Source organism: Mesoplodon mirus (assembly GCF_964341445.2).
Source record: "Mesoplodon mirus genome assembly, chromosome: 6".
NCBI classification, from domain to species: domain Eukaryota; kingdom Metazoa; phylum Chordata; class Mammalia; order Artiodactyla; family Ziphiidae; genus Mesoplodon; species Mesoplodon mirus.
The window spans coordinates 146,579,779-146,606,616 of NC_138982.1; the positions used below are offsets into that span (position 1 = coordinate 146,579,779).

The 26,838-nt window shown below is 52.1% G+C and overlaps 1 protein-coding gene across 10 annotated transcripts in view; it reads left to right on the forward strand.

Moving 5' to 3' along the window:
• The window catches only part of PCBP3 (poly(rC) binding protein 3), a 211,532-nt gene that overhangs the window by 156,903 nt on the left and 27,791 nt on the right, over positions 1–26,838 (forward strand). For 9 of the 10 annotated variants that reach the window (XM_082625633.1, XM_082625640.1, XM_082625639.1 and 6 more), the window contains one exon: positions 21,547–21,699. The exons of the other annotated variant lie outside the window; for it this stretch is intronic. In XM_082625633.1, the coding sequence (XP_082481759.1) occupies positions 21,547–21,699 (153 nt within the window). The remainder of the gene's footprint in view (positions 1–21,546; positions 21,700–26,838) is intronic. 10 annotated transcript variants of the gene reach the window in all.

Sequence of the window (26,838 nt, forward strand, 5' to 3'; positions counted from 1 at the left end):
CCCTGGCTTCTTCCCTTGAATTTTTGAGGAACGTGGGATGCCCTTGAACTGTGTTCCCCTGTGTGTTCCCTGTTTTCAGGCCTCCATGACCTCATTCCACTAGGTGGGGAATCTGAAGAGCTGGGTCTGTGGTCTGCTTGCTTATTGGGTCTGTGAGGGACACGAGCCACGTGCAGCGCCCTGTGCCAGCGCTGCAGGTGGCCTGGCCCTGCTGACCGTCCTGCCGTGTGGGTGTGGGTGCCGGAGCCTGTGTGTCCTGTGTGCTGCTGTGCACTCCACCCAGCACCCTGAGGTCCGAGTTCTGCCCGGGGCTTCAGGGGTCCTGAGCCTGCAGTACTGACTTGCCCTGGCCTCGGTGTCTCACTGTAAATGGAGGCCTCCAAGGTTCCTTGCTCAGCTCTCATGCCTGGTCCTCTCCAGGCCAGTTCTAGTTTATTCACCCGTGCATTTCAGGTTACAAGGGCATTGCCAAAGGCCGAAGAGTGCATTCTAGGGTGCCTTATTCACGCGGGGCCGCAGAGGTGGCCACTGAGAAACTGTTTTCAGCTGTGGGAGTTACCAATCCGGGTTCACGACATACACATTGTACAGGTTCTGAGTCAACCTGGATCCCAGGTGGTTGTCAAAGAAACACGTGCATCTTTAAAAAGTCACCAAACTAAATAAGGGGTACAGGGCCCCCTCACCGACTTTATGAAATTTGTCTTCATTCTTTTCCACGGCAGCTTCTCTTCTGCCCTATCCAAATGTTGTCTGTCTGGCTTTGTTTTGCTTTTTTAATTGCAGCTCAGCATTTTTAATCCTGTGGTGTTTGACCCAATTCCATAAGCCTGCACACTGTGTTGTTTTGATCTTTGCTTTGTATGGAGGAAGGTTAAAATCATTTCAACCTCCAGGTGTCTATTTGCGTGAATGTCAGTGACAGGTCACTTGGAGGCGGCTCTGGTTTTGGACAGGAGCTGGAAGGAATGGCTCCTTCCACACGACTGGCACGTCCCGGGCTGTTGTCAAGAGCGTGGCTGGTTATGTAAACCAGAGCCGTCTGACTGGGCTTCTTCGGAACCACGTGGAGGTGTAGGACAGGCCCAGACCACCCCCAGGCCAGGCTGCAGCTCAGCAAAGGCGGGGGCTGAGGGACCCCACCAGGCTCTCTGCCTTCCCCCCCCGCTGCCCAGCCCCACACCGGGGGCCCCTGCCCTGCCTGTGGGCCTGCCCTCTGCCCGGCCACGTTTGCCAGGTGCCCCTGTGCTCCAAGGCCTGAGCGCCTGACCTCGTGTCGGGCACAGGGCAGGCTGCAGGGGTGATGGGTGGAGTCCAGTGAGACAGAGAAGCCCCAGCCGTGGGCAAGCGAGTGAGCGGCCGCTTAGCACGATGAACACGACCCCCCAAAGCAGGAGGCATAGTGCTCAGCGGTGTGGGTCCCCCCTTCCCGACACCCACGCTGAAGCAGCTAGCAGGCACAGCTGGCAAGGCTCGCCTGTCCTGCCCTGGCCTTGTCCCTGCCCCTCAGCCGCGTTCAGCCGGCTGTGGGCTTGTCAGCCCGACACCCTGGAGGCCACCATCCTCGGTTACCCCGACGTCCAGGCTGCACCTTCTGGCCTCCTGTGTGGTCCCCGTGCCCTCAGCTCCTTCTCTTCGGCCCATGACTCTGGCCCTTCGTGACCCTCTGCTCGCTGTCCCTTCCCTTGTCACTTCTTCAGGGACTCAGCTCCTCCTCCCCCAGCCAGCTGCCCCCGCACAGAATCAGGCGGGGAGCCTTGGCGGCTCATCCACCTACCGTGACCACCCCCACCCTGGCGGCCTCGCGGGGCCGCTCGCTCTCCTTGTACCACTCCTGCCCCCACCAGACCCAAAAGCCAGTGCCCAGTCCTCCCAGCACCCTCCCAGTGGCCGACAGGGAGTGACCGTGAGTGAGCCCGAGTGACAGGGCTGCCTTTTCTGTCCCTAACAGAGCTGTTGCGGGGACTGGATGAGCTGACGGCGCAGGACATATGGCAGGGCTCCTGGCATCCTCCTCCCCTGCCCAGCCACTGACGCTGGCATCCCCAGGACGCCGGGCCCAGTGGGCACCGATGACAGGCTGCCCAGTGTGGGCGGGAGTGCAGGGAAGGGCCCCTCCTCAAGAGGGTGCTGCTGGCTGGGTCGGTTTGTCACCCTATCCAGAGCCTCAAGCACGTGTGTCCTTTGACCTTCTGTAAAGAAATATTCTGAGGCAATAAAAGACGGACAGACAGAGGTCCACCCGAAGAGTATTGTTAAAACACTGTTTAATATAACAATTCAAAACCCAGAATAGGGCTTCCCTGGTGGTGCAGTGGTTGAGAGTCCGTCTGCCGATGCAGGGGACATGGGTTCGTGCCCCGGTCCGGGAAGATCCCACATGCCGTGGAATGGCTGGGCCCGTGAGCCATGGCCGCTGAGCCTGCGCGTCCGGAGCCTGTGCTCCGCAATGGGAGAGGCCACAACTGAGAGGCTCGCTTACCGCAAAACAAAACAAAACAAAACAAAACAAAACAAAAAAACCCCAGAATATACAGTCCTTACAGTTGACTATATCCTTATGCATGAAAATGCGTAAAATTAAATGCATAAAATCTTATGCATAAAATGGGATACCATGGGGAATTTGATCACTACTGTGTAGATTTAAATATAGTGACATACAAAAATATTTTGTATATAACATTAAGTGAGAAAAACAAGACAAACTTGGGTGGTTTGGGCCTATTTTTGTTAAAAAGTATAATGACACACACCTACTGGAAAAAAGTCTGACGAGGTCGACCTCAAAACACCGCACTCTCACTGGTGGTCTTTCTCGGGGATGAAGTCACAGGGCTTTTGCATTGTATGCATTTTCCGGTTTTTCCCATAACGAACAGTCAGGCTGATTTGGCAGGTGCCACCCCAGTTGGCGTCACAAGGTGCCCCGCGCTCTGCGGGCTCTCCCAGTGGGAGCTCGGCACCACCCCCAGCAAAGCCAGGCTCGTCCTCCCGGACAGCGAGTCCTCTCTGTGCCAGAGTTTCCCCGCTACCTGGTAGGTGTTTGGCTTTTTCCATTGATCTGCATCTGATTTCGTGTGAGACGGCGAGAGGTGGAGGTGATGGCACAGTCACAGGGCGACCTCCTTCTGCTTGGTGGCAGTGCCCGCTGCTCTGACCGGGGGACCAGCTGCGTCCTCCACGTCCTCTCATGGGTCTGGGTCGGTCCTTCCATCTCGCTGCCCAGACCAGAGCCCCACCGTCGGGCTCACTCCTCTCAGGACGCCCAGCGCTCAGTGCTGTCTAAGCTCCTGTGCACAGCTGGCTTCCAAGGCAGCACCTAGAATTCCTAAATCACAAGGAAGAGAAAACTGGGGGAAGGAGAGGGTTTGCGGGTGGTGCCCTTTCAGACGCCTCGTCCTGGTGAGGACCCAGCCCCCGAGCGCGCAGACAGCTGACAGGGGCGGCAGTGGCTCAGCTCTGCAGAGCTGTGTTTCGATTGACGTGGGCCCGAGGTCTCTGCCCCCCTCCTTTTCCAGGCCTGAGCTGTCGTGGCCGATGTCCCTGCAGGCACGGCGGTCTGTGCGGTGGCCCCTGTTGGGGGAAGGCGTCATTAAAATGACAGCGCATCCGCCAGGCGCACCCCTCCAACGGAACGAGGGGAGCCGGGCGAAAAGTAGGTCACATGTGCCTGGTCCCATGTCACGAGGTCTCCAACCTGAGGCCAATGGGATCTGTAGCCTCCTCTGGTTTAGAACAAAACCGCACTCTAATTTTTCTCCTTTAGCATTTTTATCTTCTCTAAACGGGGAGAGTGACCATCTGTCTGATAGCCACATCCATCCGGCCCTGCCCGACCGCGCAGAGTGGCTTTGTTCTGAGGTAAGGGGCTGCGGGCCCGGCCGAGGCCACGCCGGGCCCGGCCGAGGCCATGCGGAGCCTGGACAGCGGGTGTCCAGGGCCATCCAGCTGGGCTGTGCCCGGTGCTGACGGAGCGGGAGCATGGGGTCCTCCCCGAGAGTTCCAGACGTTCCCCTGTTGGGTCCATCAGACAACAGGGCTCCTCTTTCAGGGTCAGGGTCACTATCGGCACTCCAGTGTTAGTGAGCTATTACGTAGAAAACAAACAGGTCATTTTTTAGCTGTTTGTGCTCCTGGGGCAGGTGTGGGAATCTGATCCTCCCCTCGGAGAGGCCGGTCATCCCCGGGGCCCAGGGCTCTGTTCCCTCCTTGGGACCAGCACCTTTGTTGGGGAATGTCCACCCCTGCGGTGACCAGGTGAGCCGTTGGCATCCACTGGCATGAAATGCACATGTTAGAGTAAGGTCGATGCGTGTGTGTTGCAGCTTGTGGAGCACACACACTTTTGGAGCTTGATGCTAGATGAGAAATAACACCCTTCTGTTGTCCCTGGGGGGCCAGTGAGCATGATTCCTCTGTGAGGAAGCAGGGAAAGGTACAGTACTTTAAAAGTGTTTGTAAAACTAACGTGAGTTTTGTAGCTTATAAATAACAAAAAAATTTTTTTTACCTGTCCTATAAATGAATCAGAGTATTCCATTAGTTCAGGGTGTCTGATGAAGATATTTTGCAGGTAATGAGTAGAATATAAAATGTTTGCAATATCTGTGTAGTGGGCTGGCCGGAGGTGCCATATTTAGACAAACTGTATGCTCTTGTTAGGATTTCCCGGGAAAAAAATATTTCCAGAGTGGTTTGCCAGAAACCAAAGTTGTATGGTATTTGATTTGAGTGTGTTCTACTGGAGAAAAGGGTTTTGCTTCTCAGAAATAAAATATTTAAAATGTGTATCTTAACTGGCTTTCTAGGAAACATAGGTCTATAGCCAAGTCCATAGAAGTGAATGTGGACACTGTAGATGATTAATTCCCCCACATTTGAGATGTAAAAATAACAGTTGCACCCTTGGTAACAAAATAAGATTTTCTCTTGTAGAAATATTAGGCATTTAGGGTGATACCCAGTTCCTTCCAACTGCAGCCTTTGAAAGAGTCTCGTGAACTATATCTAGAGGGCTCTTTATCCATTTTGCAATCTTGAAGAAAGGGAAATTTTTCTACTATTTCCTTAAGATAGAGCAGGAATTTTCAATCTTTCTTGTATTTGTGATTCTAAACCCTTCCTTTGTGCCTGGAAAAGTGCCCAGTATTTCAATGCAGTTTTCACATTGTCTCCTTTTCCTGTTCCACCTGAGGTACGTCCTCACGGCTGGCAGGATGGAGCTCGGTCATTGTGTGGGTAGCAGGTTCATGTGCGTCCATGTAAATTATACCCCATAATTGGCTCTGGCGGGGAATAAGACCTGGAAGTAAACCTGCAGCCCGGCCAGTGTTAGGAGCACTGACTTGCCCTTTTTTACCAGCGGAATAGAAGATTGTTTTTCCAGAAACAACACAATCTCAGAGGAAGGTGCCCTAAGCAGAGGGCCAGTCTCTGTCCCCGGCACCCCTCGCAGGCTCCTGACGGCCAGCAGCTTGTCCTTGTGCTTCACGTTGGCCTGGGCCGGTCTCTGACGGACATTCTTGGCTTTCTGTCTGGCCTCGTCTGGGGACCAAAAGGACTGGGGGAGGAGCTGGGCCGCCTTCTGCACGCGCCCCCTGGGCCACCCCGCCAGTGCCGCACTGTCTCTGCGAGGCCCCCGCTCTGCGGAAGGAGGCGCGGAAAGCCACCCCTGTGAAAGGCACGTCGCCGGGCCCAGCAGCCTCAGGAAGGTTTGGGGTCCCGCGCGCCCCCGGGGCTGGAGCCTTTGAAGAGCCGTCTTGGCTCTGGCCGAGGGGGTGCTTCAGAGGTTGGGGTCTGAGGACGGGCAGCCCGTCGGGGTGGAGCCAGTGCTCCAGGCGGTCCCCCGGGAGGGGCCCGGCTCCTTCTCCGGGGCATGCCCATATGCCGCTCTAGAGGATGGTGCCCGTCAGTGCTTCTCCAAGAGGGTCCTAACCCCCGCCACCACGTGAGAACCTTCTGGAGAGGCAGTCTTGTCTACCCCCACCCGACCGCCTGAGTCAGGAGCTCTGGGCTGAGCCTGGTTCTGTGATCCACAGAACCTTCCTGGGGACGCTGGTGCCCGTGAGTGTGAGAGTCGCAGGCGGCGCCATGCAGGAGCCAACAGGCAGACGGCGGTCGGTGGTATTGGTGCCCGCGGCTGGGTGGGCACGGGGAAGGTCACAGCCGAGCCGTGTGTGTCCTGTTCCCCGCGTGTGACCTGGCAGCGGAGTCTCTTGTCCTGAGGTGACACGGGGTCTGTTCCCTGTGTGCCCTTCCCACACGGAGACCCCACTGCTAACAGTCTTGCCTACAGCACGGAAACCAGAGGAGACACGGCCACCCCTGCTGCCCAGGCCGAGCCCCAGGCGGCAGCCGGCAGCGGGGGACGGGAGGGACGGTGCTGGGCCTGCTCCTAGGCGGTCGCGACTCCAGGGACTCGGGGACCGGCGGGGGCAGGGCCGAGGCTGGGCTCACTCCCCAAGCGGGCAGCCTCCGCGCCGGGGGTGGGGGGGGTATCGTTAAGAACAATCCAGAAAAAGGCAAGAAAGGAGAAGGAAAGAAACCTGTATAAAAACACACCGCCGGGCAGGAGTAAGGAAGCCAGTGATGGATGTCGGTGGAGGAGACTGGTCTGGAGGGAGGTGGGTCTGTTTTGTTTGCTTTAATAAAAGTGGTAGAACAGAAAGCCTATTCAGTAAATGGTGTTGGGTCCATCAGCTATCTATTAAAAGAAGCTGAACACCAAGTCAGACGTTGACCTCACATCAAACACAGATGCCTCTGCACCTAGATGATGATCTGAAGGACTCAGGACGTGTGGCAACTTGGAAACGGCCTTTTCCGGGGACGGGCACCCCGCAGGCACTCGGCCCAGGAGGCACCGAGGGCTTTGCCCCAAACGGGAGGCTGATGCCCGGTGACAGAAGGCTCAGTCTCGCGTGACCATGTTTGCACCCTGAAGTCCCACTCGGGAGGGGAGGAACGACAGAGCACCGACCTGCCTTGCTCGGAGCTCAGACAACCCCAGGGACCTTGGTGGGAGGGGGGCTGCCCCCAAAGTGCGCCCTGGGCGCAAAGCAAGCTCTCCAGCTGGGGCTGAGCCGTGATGCAGAGTTGTTCCTTGTCGTGAGTTGGTGGTCACACCTCCCGGTAAGTGTGGGTGTGAAATCCAGCTGTGATTTAAGCTTTGTGCGTTTTACAGCCTCTAAATCATACTGCTTTTAAAGTCAAGCTGAGACGCACACGTGCTGTGATATTTATGCAAAAGGTCACGTGTGTCCCTAGGAAATGCTCAGAACAGGGCCCAACAACAGCGACCCCCCCCCAGGAGTGGGCTTCAGTCTGCTCTGAGGCAGTTGTTTCCCAGCCCCCGGGATCCCGTGTCCCAGTTGAGAGGGGTCCACCCACACCCACGGCCCACTCTGTCACACTCACACCTCAGCAGGGACAGTTCTGCTGCCCTTTGTTTTGCCTTTTTATTCTGTTCTTTTTGCTCATTTTAAAAAGGATCCCACTGTTATTATAAAGCAGCTTTTTAAAGCAGCTCGTCTGGGTGACTGAGAAACTTGTTTTTCTGACTTTCTGAGGTTTAAATTGCCACAGAGCCTCCTGAGTGGCATCTGGGGGCCCGTGGGTAGCCGGACAGCTGGTGTCAGCTGGTGGCACCCTCGGCTCCAGAGCTCTCTGCCTCAGATTGGGCTGGGCAGGCAGGGAAGAGGCAGGGTCCTGTCCCCCGGCTGGGTCCGCAGCCTGCCTCCAGGAGAGCCACCTGGCCTGACCTCCAGAAGCACGGCGAGCTGACCGCTCAGAGCATCACCACTGTCCCTGTCCCCCAAGCTCAGCCCCCAGTCAGCAAGGACCCGGCGCTGGTGCTGAGGAAATGGGCGCGGGGTGCCGGGACGCGGAGGCAGTGCCCGCAGGCTTCGCAGGCCGCGCCCTGTCGGGACCCTCGGGGTAGGGTGGCGGTCGGCTCCGGCAGCTCGGTCCAGTCCTCTGTCCTGTTCAGCTCAGGTCCTGCTGCCCCCAGTCCTTGTCTTGCGAAGCTCATGTGACCCACTTCTTCCCGGCCAAGGTCGGGAACTAGACCCCGCTTGGGTGCTGTACGGGTTACCTGCGCCGTGTCTGTACTTGGCTTTACACATCTGCCTTTGTGTTTGAGAGGTGGGAATGGGGAGCCCCCTCCCGTGCACGCGCCTGCCTGTGCTCCCCCAGCACAGCTCAGAGAACACGCCAGGCCTTGCAGGGAGTGAACCGTGCAGGGCTTGCGGGATTAACGGGCCATCAGAGGGTTGAAGTCCAGGGAATTAAATACATCGGGAGCATCAGCTGCAGGGCTGGGGCCGGGGGGGCCTCCCACTGGCGGTTCTGCCCCAGTGCTGCTCTCATCTGGAGGCCGAGGTGATACCCGGGCAGCCCTGGGGAGACAGCGCCCAGAACAGGGCCCAGCTCCTGGGAGGGCTGAGTCCGCACATTTCTGGTTCCCCCCACCCCACCCCCACTCTGGCCTCAGGCCTCCTGCCCTCAGCATCCTTCCCCGCCTGCGCTCCGGGGTCCTGACGGGGTCCTGAGGATGGGGGTGGTGCTGCCCTGAGGGACCCTGTGTGGCGGGGAGGCCGACCTCCTGGTGTGAACTGGTAGGAGGTGGGTTTCCCAGGACAGGCCCCCCTCCTTGGAGCCTGGAGAGGAGGGATGGCTCTGGGTGCGTTTCTCTGAGGACATTTTTCAGGCAAGTCCTGGACTGGCCAGCCTGCCTGCCGCCCAGGGAGCGGCCCTGGGAGGGGTCGAGGGCACTCTTTGGGCCCCTGGTTACTAAGTGAAGGAGTCTGTTCCTGTCGGGCAGCGGGGCCCCACTCTGTTCTTGCCTTGTGACGGACGCCACCTCAAATCCGAGATGAGCTCCGGGAGGGAACCCCGACCAGAGTGCCCCCAGCCAGCCTTTTTCCTCATAACTGGTTGGGTTTTATTTCTCCTTAAAAATCTCATGAGCTCAACTAATCTTGGCCTCTTTTGCTTTTCACGCTAACAGGGCAACACCCTTTCTTTTGTTATGTTTATCTGAAATTATTCCCTGATTCCCCCATTTTTCTTGGTATAAATTACCATCTATGTCCCTTTGTTGTAATAGAAGCTGGAAATAAGAGCTCTGTGTCCCCCTTTTCCCCAGTGAAAAATGGTGCCCGGGGCACAGGCTTGAAACCAGTGCTTTGCTTTTTTGGGGCAGATGGTCTTGACCGTACTCAAGGCGCTTCTCCTGTCCTGTGTCGCCAGGGCGGCCGTGCAGTACGTGCAGTGCCTCCCAGCACCTGCCTCGGGGCTGCAGCCCAGTTCTGCGCTTCCCAGCTTGAGGCCTCGGCTCGTTCTGGCCTCCTGCCCCCAGCCCCCTGCCTGCCCCAGCCCCCTGCCCCGCATCCGGTCTGTGAAATGGAGGGGCACTTCCTGGCGGGGCTACAGGGAGGACTAGGCCTGGCACACGGTAAACGTTTTATCAGCTTTAGGTATTGTTATTGTTTGTATGACTATTTAATTTATTAATCTTTTAATTTATTAATCATGTTGACAGAATTCCCAGTATTAAATTACCTGTGTATTCCAGGTGTAAACCTCACTGAGGTATTGTGACTAGTAGTCCTCCAATATTGCCGATTCTGTTTGTTAATATCTGACTCAGAGCTCCTAGCTGACCAGAGGCTGGAACTGCTGGCCCGCGGCAGGACTGGTTCCCCAGTGAGGGGCCTGCTGCCCGCGTGACCGCGGCTGTGCCTCCGCCTTGGAGGCTCCCGGGGGCTCTGCCTGGGCTGCACCCGCCTCTACCCTCTGTGCTGTGCTGCGCACCCAGCTCATCCTGATGTCCTGGGCGGCCGCCCACCACACACACGTGCAGGGACACGTCGCCGGACGGTGGGGTGGATAAGCACGGCTCCGTCCCGCCGTTTCCCTCCCGCCGGCCTCCAGTCCGCTGCACTGACATCAGGAACCTCAAGCTGTGTTTGGACCGACGCCTGCGGAGCACCAAGTCTGCAGACCCAAGGGCTGGGCTCCACGCGCTCCCGCCCTCGTCTCCGACGTCTCCTGACGCGCGGCTCGTCTGCACTTGGTGCCCCGTCCAGATGTCCCATCCCCCGTCCGGGGGGTGGGCAGGAGGGATGCCGCCCACGCTCCCCATGGGGACCGTTCCCCAGCCTCTGGACCTTCACATCCCCTTGGCCTGGAGGCTGTGAGCAGCCGTCCTCTCCTCCCGAAGAGGCGTTTTCAGCTCTCTGACCCACTTGGAGCACACAGCCGATGGGCGGGGGAGGGACCGAACGTGGACTCAGCCTTCTGGACGGCCAGCGGACCCACCTGCAGCTTGTCCACCAAACTGAGCCCCTGGAGGGTGAGGGCTGCTCCTTGCTTGGTCCTGCATCCCCAGCACAGGCCCCTGCTAGGAACCGAGCGTTAGATGGACGGTCCCTGCCGTGGTCAGCCTCCCACTGTGGCCAGAGGGTCCAGGGAAGGCAAACGGTGCGCAGACAGGCTGAGCACCTGCTGTGTGCAGTGGCTGGCGCACAGAGAAGTCGGGCTCCGGGAGCCACGGCCTCAGGAGGGTCAAGTCCACACCCAGGCCTCACCACAGGACCAGAGTCGGGTCCAAGGGAGTCCCGCCATCTCTGCAACAGAGGTGTTATTAATCTTGAAATGGCGTGTTTGAAATAATTGGAATGTTTGCAAGCCATACGCTCTCATGTAGGTGACACCCTAGACCCTGGGCACTTCCCCAGATGTAGGACAGGAGTATCCCTGGGTGAAGCCCACACCTTCCCAGCAAGAGGAAAGACCCGCGCTCCATGGCCTCTGGAGCAGGGAGGGAGGTGAGCAGGCAGCCAGCCTCCCAGCCTGGCACGTTTGTCTGTCCAGACACCTGAGTGAGGAGCTGGCAGGCTGTGTGCAGCGCTCACTGGAGTCAGGTTGTGTCGGCCCGAATGTCTTCTAACGTTACCTGAGACCGGCAGGAGCATTTTCCTGCAGAAATCTGCCCTCCTCCCCGGCCTCAAGGACACGCTCCACACTGTGAGTCCTCCAGGAGCCAAAAGCAGCCAAGAAGCTCTGTGGGTCTGTGCAGTCCTGGCCTCCTGCAGCCTGATGGGGCAGTGGGCTGTTAAACAGGATAAATCAAGTGTGTGGGCCCTCCCCGCCAGGGCCCCTCCACGGTCTCTCCCCGGCACAGCTGAGGCCCTGGGTGCAGCTCTGGACAAAGCACAGCTAACGGAGCAGAGCTGCCGTGCGCTCGCCGCAGCCGTGCGGGCCTCAGATGGCACTTGGCTGGCGAGATTCCTCCAGCTGCCGTCTCTGGGCGAGAAATCTCGCGCTGACGCATGCTGCACCTGTAGGCAGCGTGACTGCTGTAAAAGGGCTTCTGCTTTAATGTCCAAGTCTACTGGCCCTCCCCCGAGAAGAGCGCCTCAGGGCTCGGGCATCACATGCCACTTTCAAAGGTGGGTCTCCCTTCTTCACATCTGAAACAAACGCTGTCAGTGGTATATGTTTGACTAGTTCACCTGTCTGCTGGTCAGGCGTATGAGCTCTGGAGCCAACTTGTGGTCACTCAGTTTTGTGGGACTCATATGTAAAACAGGGCTGGGACTGGCCCTCCTGTGTTAGGACAGAGTGCATTTGCATAAGTGCAAGCCTGTGTACCGTGTGCGGTTGGCTGCACGTTATAGCTACACGTCTTATTAGGACAGTAGTTATTGTACTAGAATTCCTTCGATTTGAATATTCCTTTAAAAAAGAATGATTGGAAAATTTGTTTTATCAGAATTTCACTAAGTAGTACTGGTTATAAATAGATTTTTCCAATTGAATCAATATAAAAGATCAAATGAGGTTTTGGTTCTGGAGCAATGGCGTAAGCGACACCTACCAACTCACATCAGAGTTGATGGTGAAAAACTACTGCTTCCCCCTAAAATCATCAACAAGACAAGGGTGTCTGCCCTCACCACTCCTGCTGAACAGAGGACACAGCTCTAGCTAGTTCAGTATGACAAGTACATAAAAGAAAAGGCGTACAGATTGGAAAGGAAGAAATGAACCGTTTCTATTTGTAAAAAACACAATTGTCTACCTCGAAAATCCCATTAAGGCTACCAAAAAAACTCCTGGAACTAGTAATAATTAGCAAGTTGTTAAGAAAACAAGGTCTACATACAAAAGTCAATATTGTTCTATATACCATCAATGAACAATCAGAAACCAGAATTCAAAACACACCATTTACAGGAACTCCAAAAAGTTATATACTTGCTATATGTGTAACAAAATATGCACAGCATTTGTGTGCTGAAAACTAGAAAATACTGATGAGAGACATCAAAGATCTAAATAAGAGACCTCCGTGTTCACAGCCGGGACACTCAGTGTAACGGTGCCAGTGTTTCCAAGTGGGTCTGCAGGTTTAATGCATCTCCTGTCAGAGGCCCAGCAGGACTGTTTGTAGATGCAAACAAGATGATTTTTTTTTTTTTTTTTTTTTTTTTTTTTTTTTTTGCGGTATGCGGGCCTCTCACTGTCGTGGCCTCTCCCGTTGCGGAGCACAGGCTCCGGACGCGCAGGCCCAGCGGCCATGGCTCACGGGCCCAGCCGCTCCGCGGCACATGGGATCCCCCCAGACCGGGGCACGAACCCGTATCCCCTGCATTGGCAGGCGGACTCTCAACCACTGCGCCACCAGGGAGGCCCAACAAGATGATTTTTAAATCTATGTGAAAACACAGAGGAACTAGTTAAACCAAGAGAATTTTTTAAAAGATAGAAGTTGGAGTAATTTTATGTCACCATACTGCTGCAGTAATCCAGACATTGTGGTATTGGCGGATGGATAGGCACTTACATAATCAAACAGGATAGAGTCAAGAATACACCCACACACGTATGGACAACTGATTTTTGACAAAGGTAATAAAGCAATTTAATACAGAAAGGGCAGTCTTTTCAAAACGTGGTGTTGAAACAATTGGCTAATGCATAAAACAAAGCAAAACAAAACAAAACCCCTAGACTTGAACTTCACACCTTACATAAAATTAACTCAAAATGGATCAAATATCCAAATGTAAAATCTAAAATTATAACCTATTTAGGAGAAAATATAGGAAAAGAAGGCTCGCTCATAAAACATAAAAAATTTAAACAAAAGTCATAGAAGATAAAATTGAGAACTTGTATTTCCTCACAATTAGAAGCATTTGCTTCATGAAAGATCCTGTTAAGATATGAAAAGACAAACCACAGCCTCAGAGACAATCGTTGTAAATCACATATCCAGCAAAAGGCTGTGTCCACAGCATAAAGGCCAAGCCCTTTAACCTCCATGGAAAGAAAACAAGACAGTCCAGTTAGAAGATGGACAAAAGACCTGAGCACACACTTCTCCAAACAGGGTGAAGAGGTGGGAAATGCGCACCTGGATGGGTGTTCAGCACCGTTCGCTGTTAGGAGGAAGCAGATTCGGTCGCAAGGAGACGTCACCACCGTCTATAAAAACGGCTGAAGTAAAACACTGACACCCCCAAGTGCTGATGGGAACAGAGTGCTGGGTCTGTCTTGCCCTGGGCAGGGGCGTGGGGTTGGGGGGCGGTGGAGGGGTGGAAAACAGCACAGCTGGTCCTGCAAATAATTTGCCAGTTTCTTGAGAAGTTAAAGGTATACTTAACATATGATTCAATAATCACAGTCGTGCTTTGCTGTGCACCTGAAACTATCACAGCATTGTTAATCAGCTATACTCCAGTATAAAATAAAAAGTTAAAAAAAAAATCACAGTCCTGGGTATTTATCACAGAAAAATGCAACCTTGTGTTCACACAAAAACACGCACCCTGTTGTTGCCAGCTGCTTTATTTGTAATCCACCAGAGCCGAAACCAACCCAGATGTCCTTCATGGGGTAACTGCATGCACAAGTCGTGGTGCAGCCAGGCCCCCCAGCCACCAAGATGAACAGACTTCTGTTAGGTACAGCAACTTGGGTTCTAGACCTCAGGAGCAGTATTATGCTGAGTGCATTTGTTTGATTGGATTTACATGAAGTTCTTGAAATGATACAATTTTAGCGACATAGAACAGATCAGGGCTCGCCTAGGAGAGTGAGCGGCTATGAAGGGACCACCTACAGAACTCTGCATGGTGGTCCCACTTGTGTGCGTGGTTAGGGAAATCTATATACGTGATAAAATTTCATAGACCCATACACCAAAAGAAGGGCGTGTACAGACTGGGGCCACTTAGGTAATAGTGTTTGACCAGTGTCCCTTACTGGTTTTGCTAATGCACTGCAGTTATGTCAAATGGAAGCTGGCTGAAGGGTACGCAGAAACCCTGTATTGTTTTTGCAGCTACTCACGAATCTAAAATTATTTCAGAATTATACAACACACACATATAATACACATACACAGACATTAGAGTTGACAGTTATTAAATCTGAAATATAAAAAGTAAATTGTGTAAACAGGTCAGTTAAAGGTAAGAGATGGTCAGAGTGGAAAAAAAAGCAAGATCAATCTGTGTGCAGCCAGCAAGACACCAACATGAAATATAATGCTCTTGGCAGGTTGACAGAAAAAGATATGCCATGTGAACACTGATCAAAACCAGGCTGGAGTGACTACACTAATGTCAGAAGAAGTAGGCTTCCGGACGAGACGGTGACTGGGGTAAGAAGGACGTTGTGTGAATATAAAACAGTCAATTCTCCAGGAAGACACATCCGCCCCAACTGTACATACGTCACCTAACAGAGCCTCAAACACACACGAGACAGACCCTGATAGAACAGAGAGGAGGATGAATTCACGATTGTAGCTGGAGATCGAACCGCACTTCCAGTGACTGACAGGACACGTGGCCTTGCAGAACGCCACACCGGCCGCAGGAGGGCCATGCTCGTGGCACACGGGGGGTTCCCAAGGTGGACCATGCTCTGTGTAAAAAAAGCAAAAGCCTAACGAACTTAAAACAGTTGAAATCACAAAAAGTATATATTCTGACCAGAGTGAAACTGAACTAGAAATCAGTAACCAAAGGTAACTTAAGTTTCAAAATACTTGAAAATCAAAACACGCACCTCTAAATAATGTGGTCAATGTGCTGTATCAAAGGAATTTAGGAAATAGTTTGGAATATTGGGAAATAATATATATAATAAACGCACATCTCTAACTTGGTAGGAATCAAGGAAGTCAGTGCCTCTAGAGAAACCTATGGCATGAAATGCTAACATGAGAAAACGTCTGCAAACAAGTATCCAAGCTTTTACCTTAAGAAACTAAAAGAAAAGAAAAGGCAAGCAGAAGGGAGGAAATAATAAAACAAGACCAGAAACCAATGAAATTGAAAACAAACTCACTTTTCAGATTGGACCAACTCAGATGAAGAGAGAATGTGGAAGAGAGGGGCAGCTGGGTTGGCCGCGGTTCGCTCTGCTTCCTGGTACTTCTCTGCATCCTTTTGTTGGCCTCACAAGACATGTTCCTTTGTGGGTGTTTCCTCTGCCCTCTCCTGGGAACTGGTGGGTTTGCAAACCAGCCTGAGCCTGGGAGGGAGGGGGGTAAGGTCATGCAGCCGGAATGGGTCCCCAGCTGGCCATGAGGGAGGAGGCCCCTGTGTCCCGGCTCTGCCCGGAAGCTGGGCCTCATCCTGCCCTCGGCGGTGTGTGTCCCCAGGGGGCCCCTCCCATCCCAACATACAGCAGACCCTCACTGGTGACCAAGTGAATGAACGAGAGTGGTTGGGGAAAAATGGAAATATCATCTTGGATGTTCCATGAGTACTTGAGTTTAGAAATCGCTAAATTCTGATTCCAGAATATCCTGTGAGGCCCTAGAAATGGAGCTGGGCTCGGTGTCCACTGCATGTGCTCACCCCGTCTTTAAGTAGGTACTGAATGGGCTTCTGCTCACGGTGGCCCGGGAATGGCACTGGGAACTGCTGGTTCCGTGTTAAATGGAGGAGATAAACATGTCCTCTGCCCGCAGGCCGGGGCTGTGCTGGTACGGGGCACAGGAGAGGGGGTGCTAGCGGTTGGGGGTGCAGGTGGAGGCCTGGCAGGGAGTGCCCTCGGCAGAAGGGCCCAGACCCCGGGCTGGCTGGAGCTCAGTCTGTCACAGGAAGGGAGGCCACGGAGGCTGGGTGGAGGACAGCAGAGTGGAGAGCGAGGCAGGCAGTGATCTGTTCATTTCTGTAATTTTGTCATTTCAAGAATGTCGTGTAAGTGGAATCATACAGTGCGTGACCTTTGGGGACTGGCTTTTTTCACTCAGCCTAATTCTCCGAGGTTCCTCCCGTTGCTGAGCACATCAGCAGTTTGTTCCGCTTTGCGGCGGAGTAGGTTCCGCGTGTGCCGTCCCTGTCACGCTGCCCCTGGCAAGGATGCACCGTGATTGGCTAACCAGCCACTGGATGAAGGTGATGCTTCCTGTTTTTGGCAATTACAAATAAAATCACAGCCTTTTGTGAGGGCATAAATTTTTTTTTTTTTTTTTTTTTTTTTTTGTGGTACACGGGCCTCTCACTGTTGTGGCCTCTCCCGTTGCGGAGCACACGCTCCGGACGCGCAGGCTCAGCGGCCACGGCTCATGGGCCCAGCCGCTCCGCAGCATGTGGGATCTTCCTGGACCGGGGCATGAACCCTTGTCCCCTGCATTGGCAGGCGGACTCTCAACCACTGCGCCACCAGGGAAGCCCGAGGGCATAAATTTTTATTGCTCTATAATAAATGCCCAGGGGCGCAACCACCAGGTCGAATGGTAGTTGCGTGTTTAGTTTTTTAAGAAACTGCCAGACCGTCTTCCAAGTGAGCAGGCCACATCCCTGGAGCATCTGAGTGGCCTGCCCGCGGCTCTGCATCCTCTCCGGGCTTGGTGTGGCCACTGCTATTTTTTCTGGCCGTTGTGACAAGCGAGCGATGGCCCCTCCCGTGGTGTTAATTTGCATTTCCCTGATGGCTAATGATACTGAGCGTCTATCTTCTCATGTGCTTGTTCACCACCTGTCTGTCCTCTTGGTGAAATGTCCATGTCTTGTGCCCGTTTTCTAATTGGATTGTTTCGTTTTTACTGTTGAGTTTGATCATTATATATGCTTTAAACTAGTTCTGTGTTGGGTGTGTGGTTTGCAAATATTCTCTCCCAGTCTTGGCTTGTCTTTTCATCCTCTTAATATTTTTTTGGCAAAGCACAGGTCTTCAGTTTTGACACATCTAATTTATCAGTTTTCCCTTTTGTATATCATGCTTTTAGTGTCAAGTCTACGAATTCTGCCTTACCATGGACCCTTAGGATTTTTCCTTTTCTTTTCTGAAAGTTTCGTTGCTTTACGTTTTACATTTAAGCCTGTGATCCTTTTTTTTTTTTTTTTTTTTTTTTTTTTTTTTTTTTTTGTGGTACACAGGCCTCTCACTGCTGTGGTCTCTCCCACTGCGGAGCACAGGCTCCAGACACACAGGCTCAGCGGCCATGGCTCACGGGCCCAGCCGGTCCATGGCATGTGGGATCTTCCTGGACCGGGGCACGAACCCATGTCCCCTGCACCAGCAGGCGGACTCTCAACCACTGTGCCACCAGGCAAGCCCTGTGATCCTTTTTGAGTTAATTTTTATATAAAGTTTAAAGTTTAGTTCAAAAAGTCCATTTTTGCCTACGGATGTCCTGTTGCTCCAGCACCATGTGTTGAAAAAAGCTGTCTTTGCTCCGTTGAACTGCTTTTAGATCTTTGTCAAAAATCAGTTGGGCATATTTGTGTGGGTCTGTTTCTGGATTCTGTATCTGCTCCATTGGTTTTCTCCACCAACACCACAGCCTTGATTACAGCAGCTGTATAATAATTCTTGAAATTGGGGAGACCTGTTCCTTCTACTTAATTTTCCTTTGTCAGAATTGTTTTAGCTATTCTAGTTCCTTTGCCTTTCCGTATAGATTTTACAATGATCTTGTCTGTATCTCTGAAATTCTTGCTGGAATTTTAATAGGAATTATGTTAAAGCTGTATGTCAACTTGGAGAGAACTGACATCTTTACTATGATGAGTCTTGCAATTTGTGTTCTGTCTCTCCATTTGTTTAGATCTTTAATTTCTTTCAACATTTTGTAGTTCTCAGCATATAAGTCCTACACGTTTTGTCAGATTTACACCTAAGTAGTTCATGTCATCTGCAAATAGGGACAATTTTATCTTTTCCTCTCATTACCTTTCCTGCCTTTTTGAACTGACTGAACTCCCCCGACTGTGTGAGTAATGGCCGTGAAAGGAGAGATGTTGTGCTTTGTTCTAAGGGGAAAGGATTTAACCCTAAGTGTGATGTTGGACGCAGGTCTTTTTGTACATGCTCTTTATTGAGTTGAGGAAGTTCCCTTCTATTCCTGTGTTTTTTCCTGAGAGATTTATCACGAGTGAGTGTTGAATTTTGTCAACTGCCTTTCTGCACAATATAATCAACTGATATCTTCTTTAGGTCTGTCGATATGATTGATTACATGAGTTGACTTTTAAATACTGCACCAGCCTTGCATCGCTGGAAGAATGGGCATAGTGTATAATTCTTATTATATACTGATGAATTCTATTTGCTAATGTTTTTAGAGGATTTTTGCACCAATATTCTTGAGGGCAGTTTTCTCCTTTTGTACTGTCTTTTTTTTTTTTTTTTTGCGGTACGCGGGCCTCTCACTGTTGTGGCCTCTCCCGTTGCGGAGCACAGGCTCCGGACGCGCAGGCTCAGCGGCCATGGCTCACGGGCCCAGACGCTCCGCGGCATGTGGGATCCTCCCAGACCGGGGCACGAACCTGCGTCCCCTGCATCGGCAGGCGGACTCTCAACCACTGCGCCACCGGGGAAGCCCTGTACTGTCTTTTGTACCATCTTTTGTACTGATTTTTGTATCAAGCTAATACTAGCTTCATCAAATGAATTGGAAAGTATTTCTCTTCTCTTCCGTTTTCTGAAAGAGATTATGGAGAACTGGTATTAATTCTTCTTAAAACTGTTGGTAGAATCCTCTAGTGAAACCATCTGGATCTGGAGAATTTTTGCAGGGGAGTTTTAAATTATGAACCCACTTTCCTTAACAGTTATGTAGGGCTATTCAAATTATCAGTTTCATATTGGATGAGTTGTGGTAGTTTGTCTTTTTCAAAGAGTAGGTCAGTTTATCTAAGTCAATTTATTTGTGTAGAGCTGCTCTTAGTGTTCCTTTATTATCCCTTTGATGTATGCAAGGTTCTTAGCAATAGCTCCTGATTCATTCCTTACAATGATGTTTTGTCTTCTTTGTCAGTCGTCCAAGAAGTCTGTCAATTTTATTGACCTTTTCAAAGAATCAGCTCTTTATTTTATTGATTTTCTCTGGTTTTTCTGTTTCCAATTTTAAGTATTTTTGTCTTATTTCCTTCCTTCTGTTTGCTTGAATTTATTTTGTTCTTTTTCTAGATTCCTCAACTAAGAGCTTAGATTATTGGTTTGAGACTTTTTCTCTTTTCTGATATATGTATCTTGTGCTATAAATTTCCCTCTAGGCAGTGCTTTCGTTGTGTTTTACCATTTTTGATATGTTGTATTTTTATTCGGGTCCACATACTTTTATAACCCTTGAGATTGCCTCTTTGACCCGAGGATTATTTAAATGGGTGTTGTTTTAGTTTGCGTGTGCTCGGAGACTTTTCTGTTATTTCTATTATCGATCTCTAGTTTGCTTCTCTTGTGCTCTGAGAACACACCATATGATTCTGAGTCTTTCGAGTGTGTTGAGGTGTGTTTCACGGCCGAGGCTGTGCTCCGCAGTGGTACATATTCTGTGTGTGTTCTGCTGGTACGAGATGTGCTATAAATGTTGACTAGGTCCAGTTAGTTGATTGGCGGTGGGGTGAGTTCTATATCCCTGCTGATTTTCCGCCTAGCTGTTCTTTCAGTTGTTGAGATGGTATTGAAATCTTCAGCTGTAATTGTGGATTTCTATGTTTTTCCTTTCAGTTCTGTCAGTCTTCACATATTTTACTGTTCTAGTGTTTGATTCATACACTTTCAGGATTGCTTGCTATTGCTTCTTCCTGGGTGGACTCATCTTTATATAATGCCTCTCTCCATCTTTGCTCTGAAATCAATATTATCTGATATTACTATAGCCACTCCTGCTTTCTTTTGATGAGTGGTTGTGTGACACATCTTTTCCGATGAGTTTATTTTCAGTCTGCTTACATCTTTCTATTTGAAGTAAATGAGTTTCTTATCGACAGCATATGGTTGAGTCATTTTTCTTAATCCACTCTGCCATTCTGTTTTTTTAATTGGTAAATTTAGACTATTTACATTTAATGTAATTATTGAGATGTTAGGGCTTAAGTTTGCCGTTTCGTTTTTTGTTTTCTGTTTGTTCTCCCTATGTTTTGTTTCTCTGTTTCCTTATTTCCTGCCTTCCTGTGGGTTACTCAACATTTTTTAAAAATTCCATTTTGACTTATTGACAGTGTTTTTGAGTATCCCCTTTGTGCAACTTTTCAGTGTTGCCCAGATATTACATTATATACATATAACGTAGGCGTTGTGCTCGTGAAAGGAGGCATTGCCTTCACTTCCTCACCGTTACTTCCCACATCTGCCCTGCCCCCAACTCACTGCCTCCTCCTGATTTCTTTCACAAAAGGAAAAAAGCAGGCCCCCGGGGTTATGTGGTTGGTTGGTTCCTATTACTGGCAGCCTCCCAGAATTCCTAACAGATGGAGTGGGGGAAGAGTTGGGGTGGGCATTATGACCACTGGCTCCCAAACATGGCCTTGCTCAAAAGGAGTCTGGAGAACCTTAAATGCAGCTTCTAGGACCACCTGGGTCTCCTGAATCGGGCCCTGAGGGGTGGCACACACACACCTCGACTTCAGTGCCAAGGCCTCCATGCTCTGTCATTATAAGACGGCCAGGTGAGCCCTAGGCCACCAGCTGAGCCCTGGGATACCAGGTACATCAGTGTCTCCTTTCCCAGACTTGAATCTTGCAGGTACACCACCCTCCTGGGATGGGATGAACTGTGTAGCCACTGCACTATGGGCAGTCCTGGGAGTTGGGGCAACAGTCCTTCTCAGAGCTCCCCCCAGGAGCACACACAGCCCCCATGTGCTGCTGCCTGAGGACTCAGCCTGGCCTGTGACTGACACCCAGAGGGCTCCACATTGGGTGGGGGTGTCTCCCATGTGGGCCCAGCACTCCTCCCGTTCCTCTGGCTCCTGTATCACCATGAGGATTTCTTGACAGGCCCGTCCCTCCCTCAAGAAGGTGCCCTGTTTTCTTCTCTTTGTAGGACAGCACAGTGCCTGGAGCTTAGTAATCGCCCAGGAAATATTTGTTGAATTAACAAAGTTATTTATTACCAATTACCTACGAGGCAAATTTCAACCTGCGCCTTGCATTTATGTGTTCTTGTAGGAAAGAACAGGGGCGGGAGCAGCCAGCGCTGGCTCTGGTGCTGGCCTTTGACACCCTGTCTCCTGTGCCCTATCCAGCAGGGCTGTGCCCTATCCAAGAGGGCTCTGCCCTATCCAGCAGGGCCGTGCCACAGCGTGGGGGGCTGTGTGGCCTCACCAGGCAGGTGTCCCTGGAGGGGCCACCAGAGGCATTCTCAGGAGTCTTCCTGTTGGGGATGGCTGCTCAGCGGCTGGAGAGTCCTCTGCAGTGACCAGGCATTTGGCATCACAGGTAACTTCACCCTCCTGCCAGCTTCCTAAATGCAGCTTCAGCAGTTTACCCAGAGCCACCCATTGACGCTGACTTCTTAAATCCACCAGGAGTTTTAAGTGAAACGTAAATGAGTGTATTTTACACACGTGAACAGAAGCTGTACATGATGATTATAAAGTTAGCGTGTCAAATAGCCCTGATGTTTGCTTCCTGAATGTACCTTTCTCCGGCTTCCTCCTTGGACACCGAGAGGTGGTGGCTGGTAAGGGCAGCAGAGTGCAGGCCGGAAGGCTCAGAGGTCCTGCGGGGCCAGCGAAGCGGGAGAGGCGCAGACTGGTCAGGTGCGAGCGCTCCCCGCGACGGCCAGTGACGGCAGCAGAGACGCCACGCCCTCTGGTTTCCTTTGACTGGAGACGAGTCCAGTCACACAAGCCTGGGGTACGTTCAGAAATCGTCAGGACTCTGCCCTGCACCCCATCCTGCCCAGATCTGAGTGGGGGGACTGTCGGCCGGGCTCAGCGGGGCTCCTCCAGACTCAGGCTGGTCTTTTCTGCAGGCGGACTCTGCAGCCTGGACCAGCCGTGCAGCAAATGTGAGGCTCCATCTGCTCCCCTAGTGTCACATCAGCCCGTTTTCCCTCCCAAGGGAATCGCAGCGCCCCCGGGAGACCCGCTCTCCCCACCGCTCGCCTGGATCTTAGTCTCCCCACCAAAGTGCAAGCGGCAGGACTTGGAAATGGCCGCTGACACGTGTTGCTGGACGTGCCCCTCGGCTCTGAGTGTACACCCACCTGTGGCCCCAACGTCCTTGAGGGAAGGATACGAGGTTTTATATACACACAGGGGATTGCAGCGTCACAAAACCTGCCTCCATCCCCCCAGATCTCCCCAGCCTGGTATCCTGGGGCAGATGCCCTTGCAAACCAGGGGGCTCTGTTACACGTGGATGTAGCACGTGGCTGCTTCCGCCCTGCCTGGGCGTTGAGGCCAGCTCCCAGCCCTGGTTCCCCCGGTGGCCGCAGTGCAGGACCCACACCAGGGCAGCCAGAGTCCTTCCTCGGGACGCCACAGACGTGGACTGAGTGTCCCTTCCCGGTGCTGGGCGACATCGCCGGGGACACTGGGATCTGTGGCAGGGCGCCTGCAGGCTTTCTGCGCAGGAGAGATCAGAGCAAACGTGAGACCTGGGTTGCGGGGGGAGGGCTGTGGGTTCCCATCCTGGGCCTTGTCCCTGCGGCCACCCTTCCCTTAACTCCAGCCTCAGGCTTTGCGTCAGCGGGACGAGGTGACTCGTGTCCTCCAGCTGAGGAGCCGAGCAAAGCGGTCGAAATGGATTTGTGTCTCCCGTGCACTGGAAGCGGGTGGTCAGATTTGGATGATTTCTTTATAGATGGTACTAAACCGAGGAGGGCACCCTGGCCACGGGCAGGATCCCGCCCACAGAATCAGGAAGAGCCGTGCGGCTCAGAGACGAGCCGGGCCTTCAGGTTCGTCTGAGGCAGCGCCTGGGTCTCCTCCACCCTTGGCTGGTGGGTGTTGGCTGTGCTGCCCCTGGAAGTGACCAGGCGCCGCCGGCGCTCACTCTGTGACCCACACGGGAAGCGCTCTCGTCACTGTCACGCAGTGTCAGGGCTGCATTCCACTGCCTGGCCCTCGACCCAGAAACGACGACAGTTATACAACCAGGGGACATGGACACTGATGTCATCGTTATGACTATACAGCCTGTGTTCAGGAAGCAAGAGGAAGGTCGAGCGTGTTCAGTGGAGGCGTGATGACACAGAAGAGGACGCGGGCTGGGCTTCTGGGGGTGACACTGCAGCATCCGAGATGCCAAGTGCGCTGGATGGTCAACAGCAGAGCAGCCCGTCCAGTGAGTCAGAGGAGAAATGGCACCTCACGGAATGAGACACAGGGACAGAGGGCAGAGCCTGGCATGCCTGCAGGTGGAGGCCCTCCCTGTGCAGGGGAGGGAGCAGAATATATACTCGGGAAAACAATGGCTGCAATTTTCTGAATTTGATGAAAATTCTAAGACTCCAGATCCAAGAAGTTCAGTGAAGCCCCAAGAACAAAAACACAAGGCACAGCATAATAACATAATTGCTCAGATTAAGAGAAACACCTTTAAATATGCTAGAGAAGAGGAGGTTACGTTCAGAGGACAAAGGGGACACTGCCGTAGACCCCTCCGGACACAGTATGGAGAGGAGGGAAGGCCAGCACAGCCCACCTGGAATTCTGCACCAGGTGAGACGGGCTTCAGAAGAAGGTGACTGTCCAGACACGCCCAAAGCTGAGAGAACTCGTCACCAGCAGACCTGCTGCACACAAATATTAAGGGAAATTCTTACGGTAGAAGAAAAATGATAGCAGAGCTACATGGTTGAGCATGAAAGACACTTTTATTATTATCCAAATCCCTTTAAAAGAGAATTGACTGTTTAAATTTTAAAAACAAAGTACTGTAGGATCTATAACGTGGGTGGAACTAAAATGTGTGGCAGTAACAGGGCAAAGGCCAGGAGGAGAAAGGAGAACACCCTGCTGTCGGGTTGTCCTGCACCCGTCAGGCGGTGAGGCCGCAGCTCACGGGCTGAGTCAGGTTAGAGGTCTGTGCCTAAGCCCTGAAGCCACCGCCTGGGTGACAAAACCCAGAGTGGAGACTAGTAAGTGAACGAAGGAGATGAGGTGGAATCACAAAGTGTATGCAATTAATCCAAAATGTGGCAGAGGAGACATAGACACGGGGGGACGAAGAACAGATGGTGAAAGCAGAAAACACATAGTGGAGTGATAGACCTAAACTCAGCCATATCAGCAATCACTGTGAAGAGTCCTAACAACCCCAATTAAAAGGCAGATTGTCGAAAAAGATTTAAAAGTTTCTGTAGGCAACTCTGTGTTGCCTACAAGAAACTCACTTTGAATATAAAGACACAAATAAATTAAAAATAAGAGATGGAAGAAGAGACACCACGCTAACACTAATCAGTAGTAAGGTCGGGTGTCTGTATTAATGTCAAAGTCAGTTTCAGAGTCAAGAGTATTACCAGAGATGAAGAAGCATCTTTCATAATGGTAAAGGGGTCAATTCATCCACAGAACATAACAGTGCTAGATGTTATGATGCTAACGATGGAGCTTAAAATACATGAAGCAAAAAAAGATAGAACTGCAGGAGAAACAGACAAATCCACAATCACAGTCAGAGACGTCAACATCCCTACTCAATATTGGGATAAGCGGACAGAAAAGCACGCCCAGCCATCTTGCTCTACTGACATCTGTAGAACATCCCACCCAGTCACACAAGATAGACCACGTTCTGGTCCATAAGCAACTCTCAATCAATTTAAAATATCTCAAGTATTACAAAATATGCTGTCTAACTGTAATGGAATTAAATTTGAAAACAACAGAAGAAAGCTATCTAGAAAATCTCCAAATATTTGAAAACTCGATAACACACTTCAAAATATCCCATGAATCAAAAGAGAAATTAAGTCTTTTGAAATGAGTGGACAAAAAGCACAAATATAAAAATTTGTGGGATGCAACGAAAGCTACATGTAGAGAGAAATTTATAGAACTAAACATTGTATTAGGCCAAAAGTAAGATTTTAAATCCATGCCACCAGCTTCCTCCTCAAGACACTAGAAAAGAGGAATAAATCGCGGACTCTGCCCCCACGTGTCAGGATTTGGTAACAAATGGGGTGGGTCGGAGGAGGGGTCATCGTGCCAGGTCTGGGCATGAGCAGAACACAGAGATGACAGCCCATCTCCACGCACGTGGACTGGGGCGTCCGTCAGAAATCAGGGCGCCCAGGGAGTGGGGTGCAGGGTGAGATCTAGGTTCAGGTGCGTCTGAGGATGGTGTCAGCACAGAGAGGCATTTGAACCACGGACTAGACGGGCTTCCGGGGGTGGGGGGAGGCGAGAAGGGGGGGGCCCTGCCAGGCGCCATCGGGGGACCATGTCTGCTTCTCCTCTTCCTCTCAGCAAGTGGAGTAAAATACATTAAATCCCCAGCATGAGGAGGACAGAAGGAGGGGTCCTCGCTGGCGAGAGGGATCTGCCGGTTTCTGGACACCAGGTGTGGGGAGGAGTGTGTCACAGGAAGAGGCTTTTTCTGATGAACTGGCCGCCTGGCTTGGTGTGGACGGCTGTACCCACAGGAGTGCAGCTGCTGCTTCCTGCAGAGCATCGCTGGCAGCCACAGAGGTGGGAAGCAGGGCCAGCACACTTGGGGTGGCCTCTGATGGGAGGTGTCCTGGGTCCTGGCGGGATGGCCAGAGGATGCCCCCACCTTCCTGGCACCCCTTGCCTGCCATCTCAGGGTGGGTTCTTCAGGGTCGGGGTACTGAGTCCGGTTGACCTGAACAGCCCCCGGGGCTGCTTCTGTGGCCACGGTCCACGGAGGCCTGGGATGCCCACTCGTGGCCACGTGAAGCAGGCCGGCACTCACTGGCCCGTGTGACAGATGCCGGCTGACAGCCTGCAGCCTGGAGCACCCCTGGCGCTCGCTGACCCACTTTCTCCACCGTGGGCTGGAAACATTTACATAACAGATGGCCCCAGACCCTGGAGGAGATGTTTCTAATTAAAAAGGAGGCGTGGTGTCCCCGCCTGGACGCCCCGCCGTCCGGTTCATCCGTGCAGGCACCTTAGCCTTGGCGCGCACCCTGAGCTTAGGAAGGGCTTTGCAGGGCTGCTGCAGGGTGTCTGCGTGGCAGGGAGCCGTGTCTATTTGGTGCCACTCCGATCGTTTGAACTCGGACCTGGACCCTGTGCGGACCTTGGGCGGGGGCCTCTTGGCTGTGTCCTGCACACCGTCAGGCTGGGTCACCCGCACGCGCACCTCGCTCTCCAACCGTCCTTCAGGTCCGCTACTGTGACCATTCCTTGCCTGTAAATCTTAAAACGGAGCCTAAATGTTGCCTGGAGGGCGAAGTGCTGAACCGATACACTGCAGAAATGATACAATAAGCGGACCTGTGATATGAATGTAAAGCATTTTCTGAAAACTTTATAAAGGGGGACACCCAGCTGTTTGGCAGTTTAGTTAATAGAGACTGAACCCACTTTAGAATGAGGAGAACTGAGGAATCTCGACTCTAGACATAAAGGGAACACAGGTCTGTAATCTCCTGGC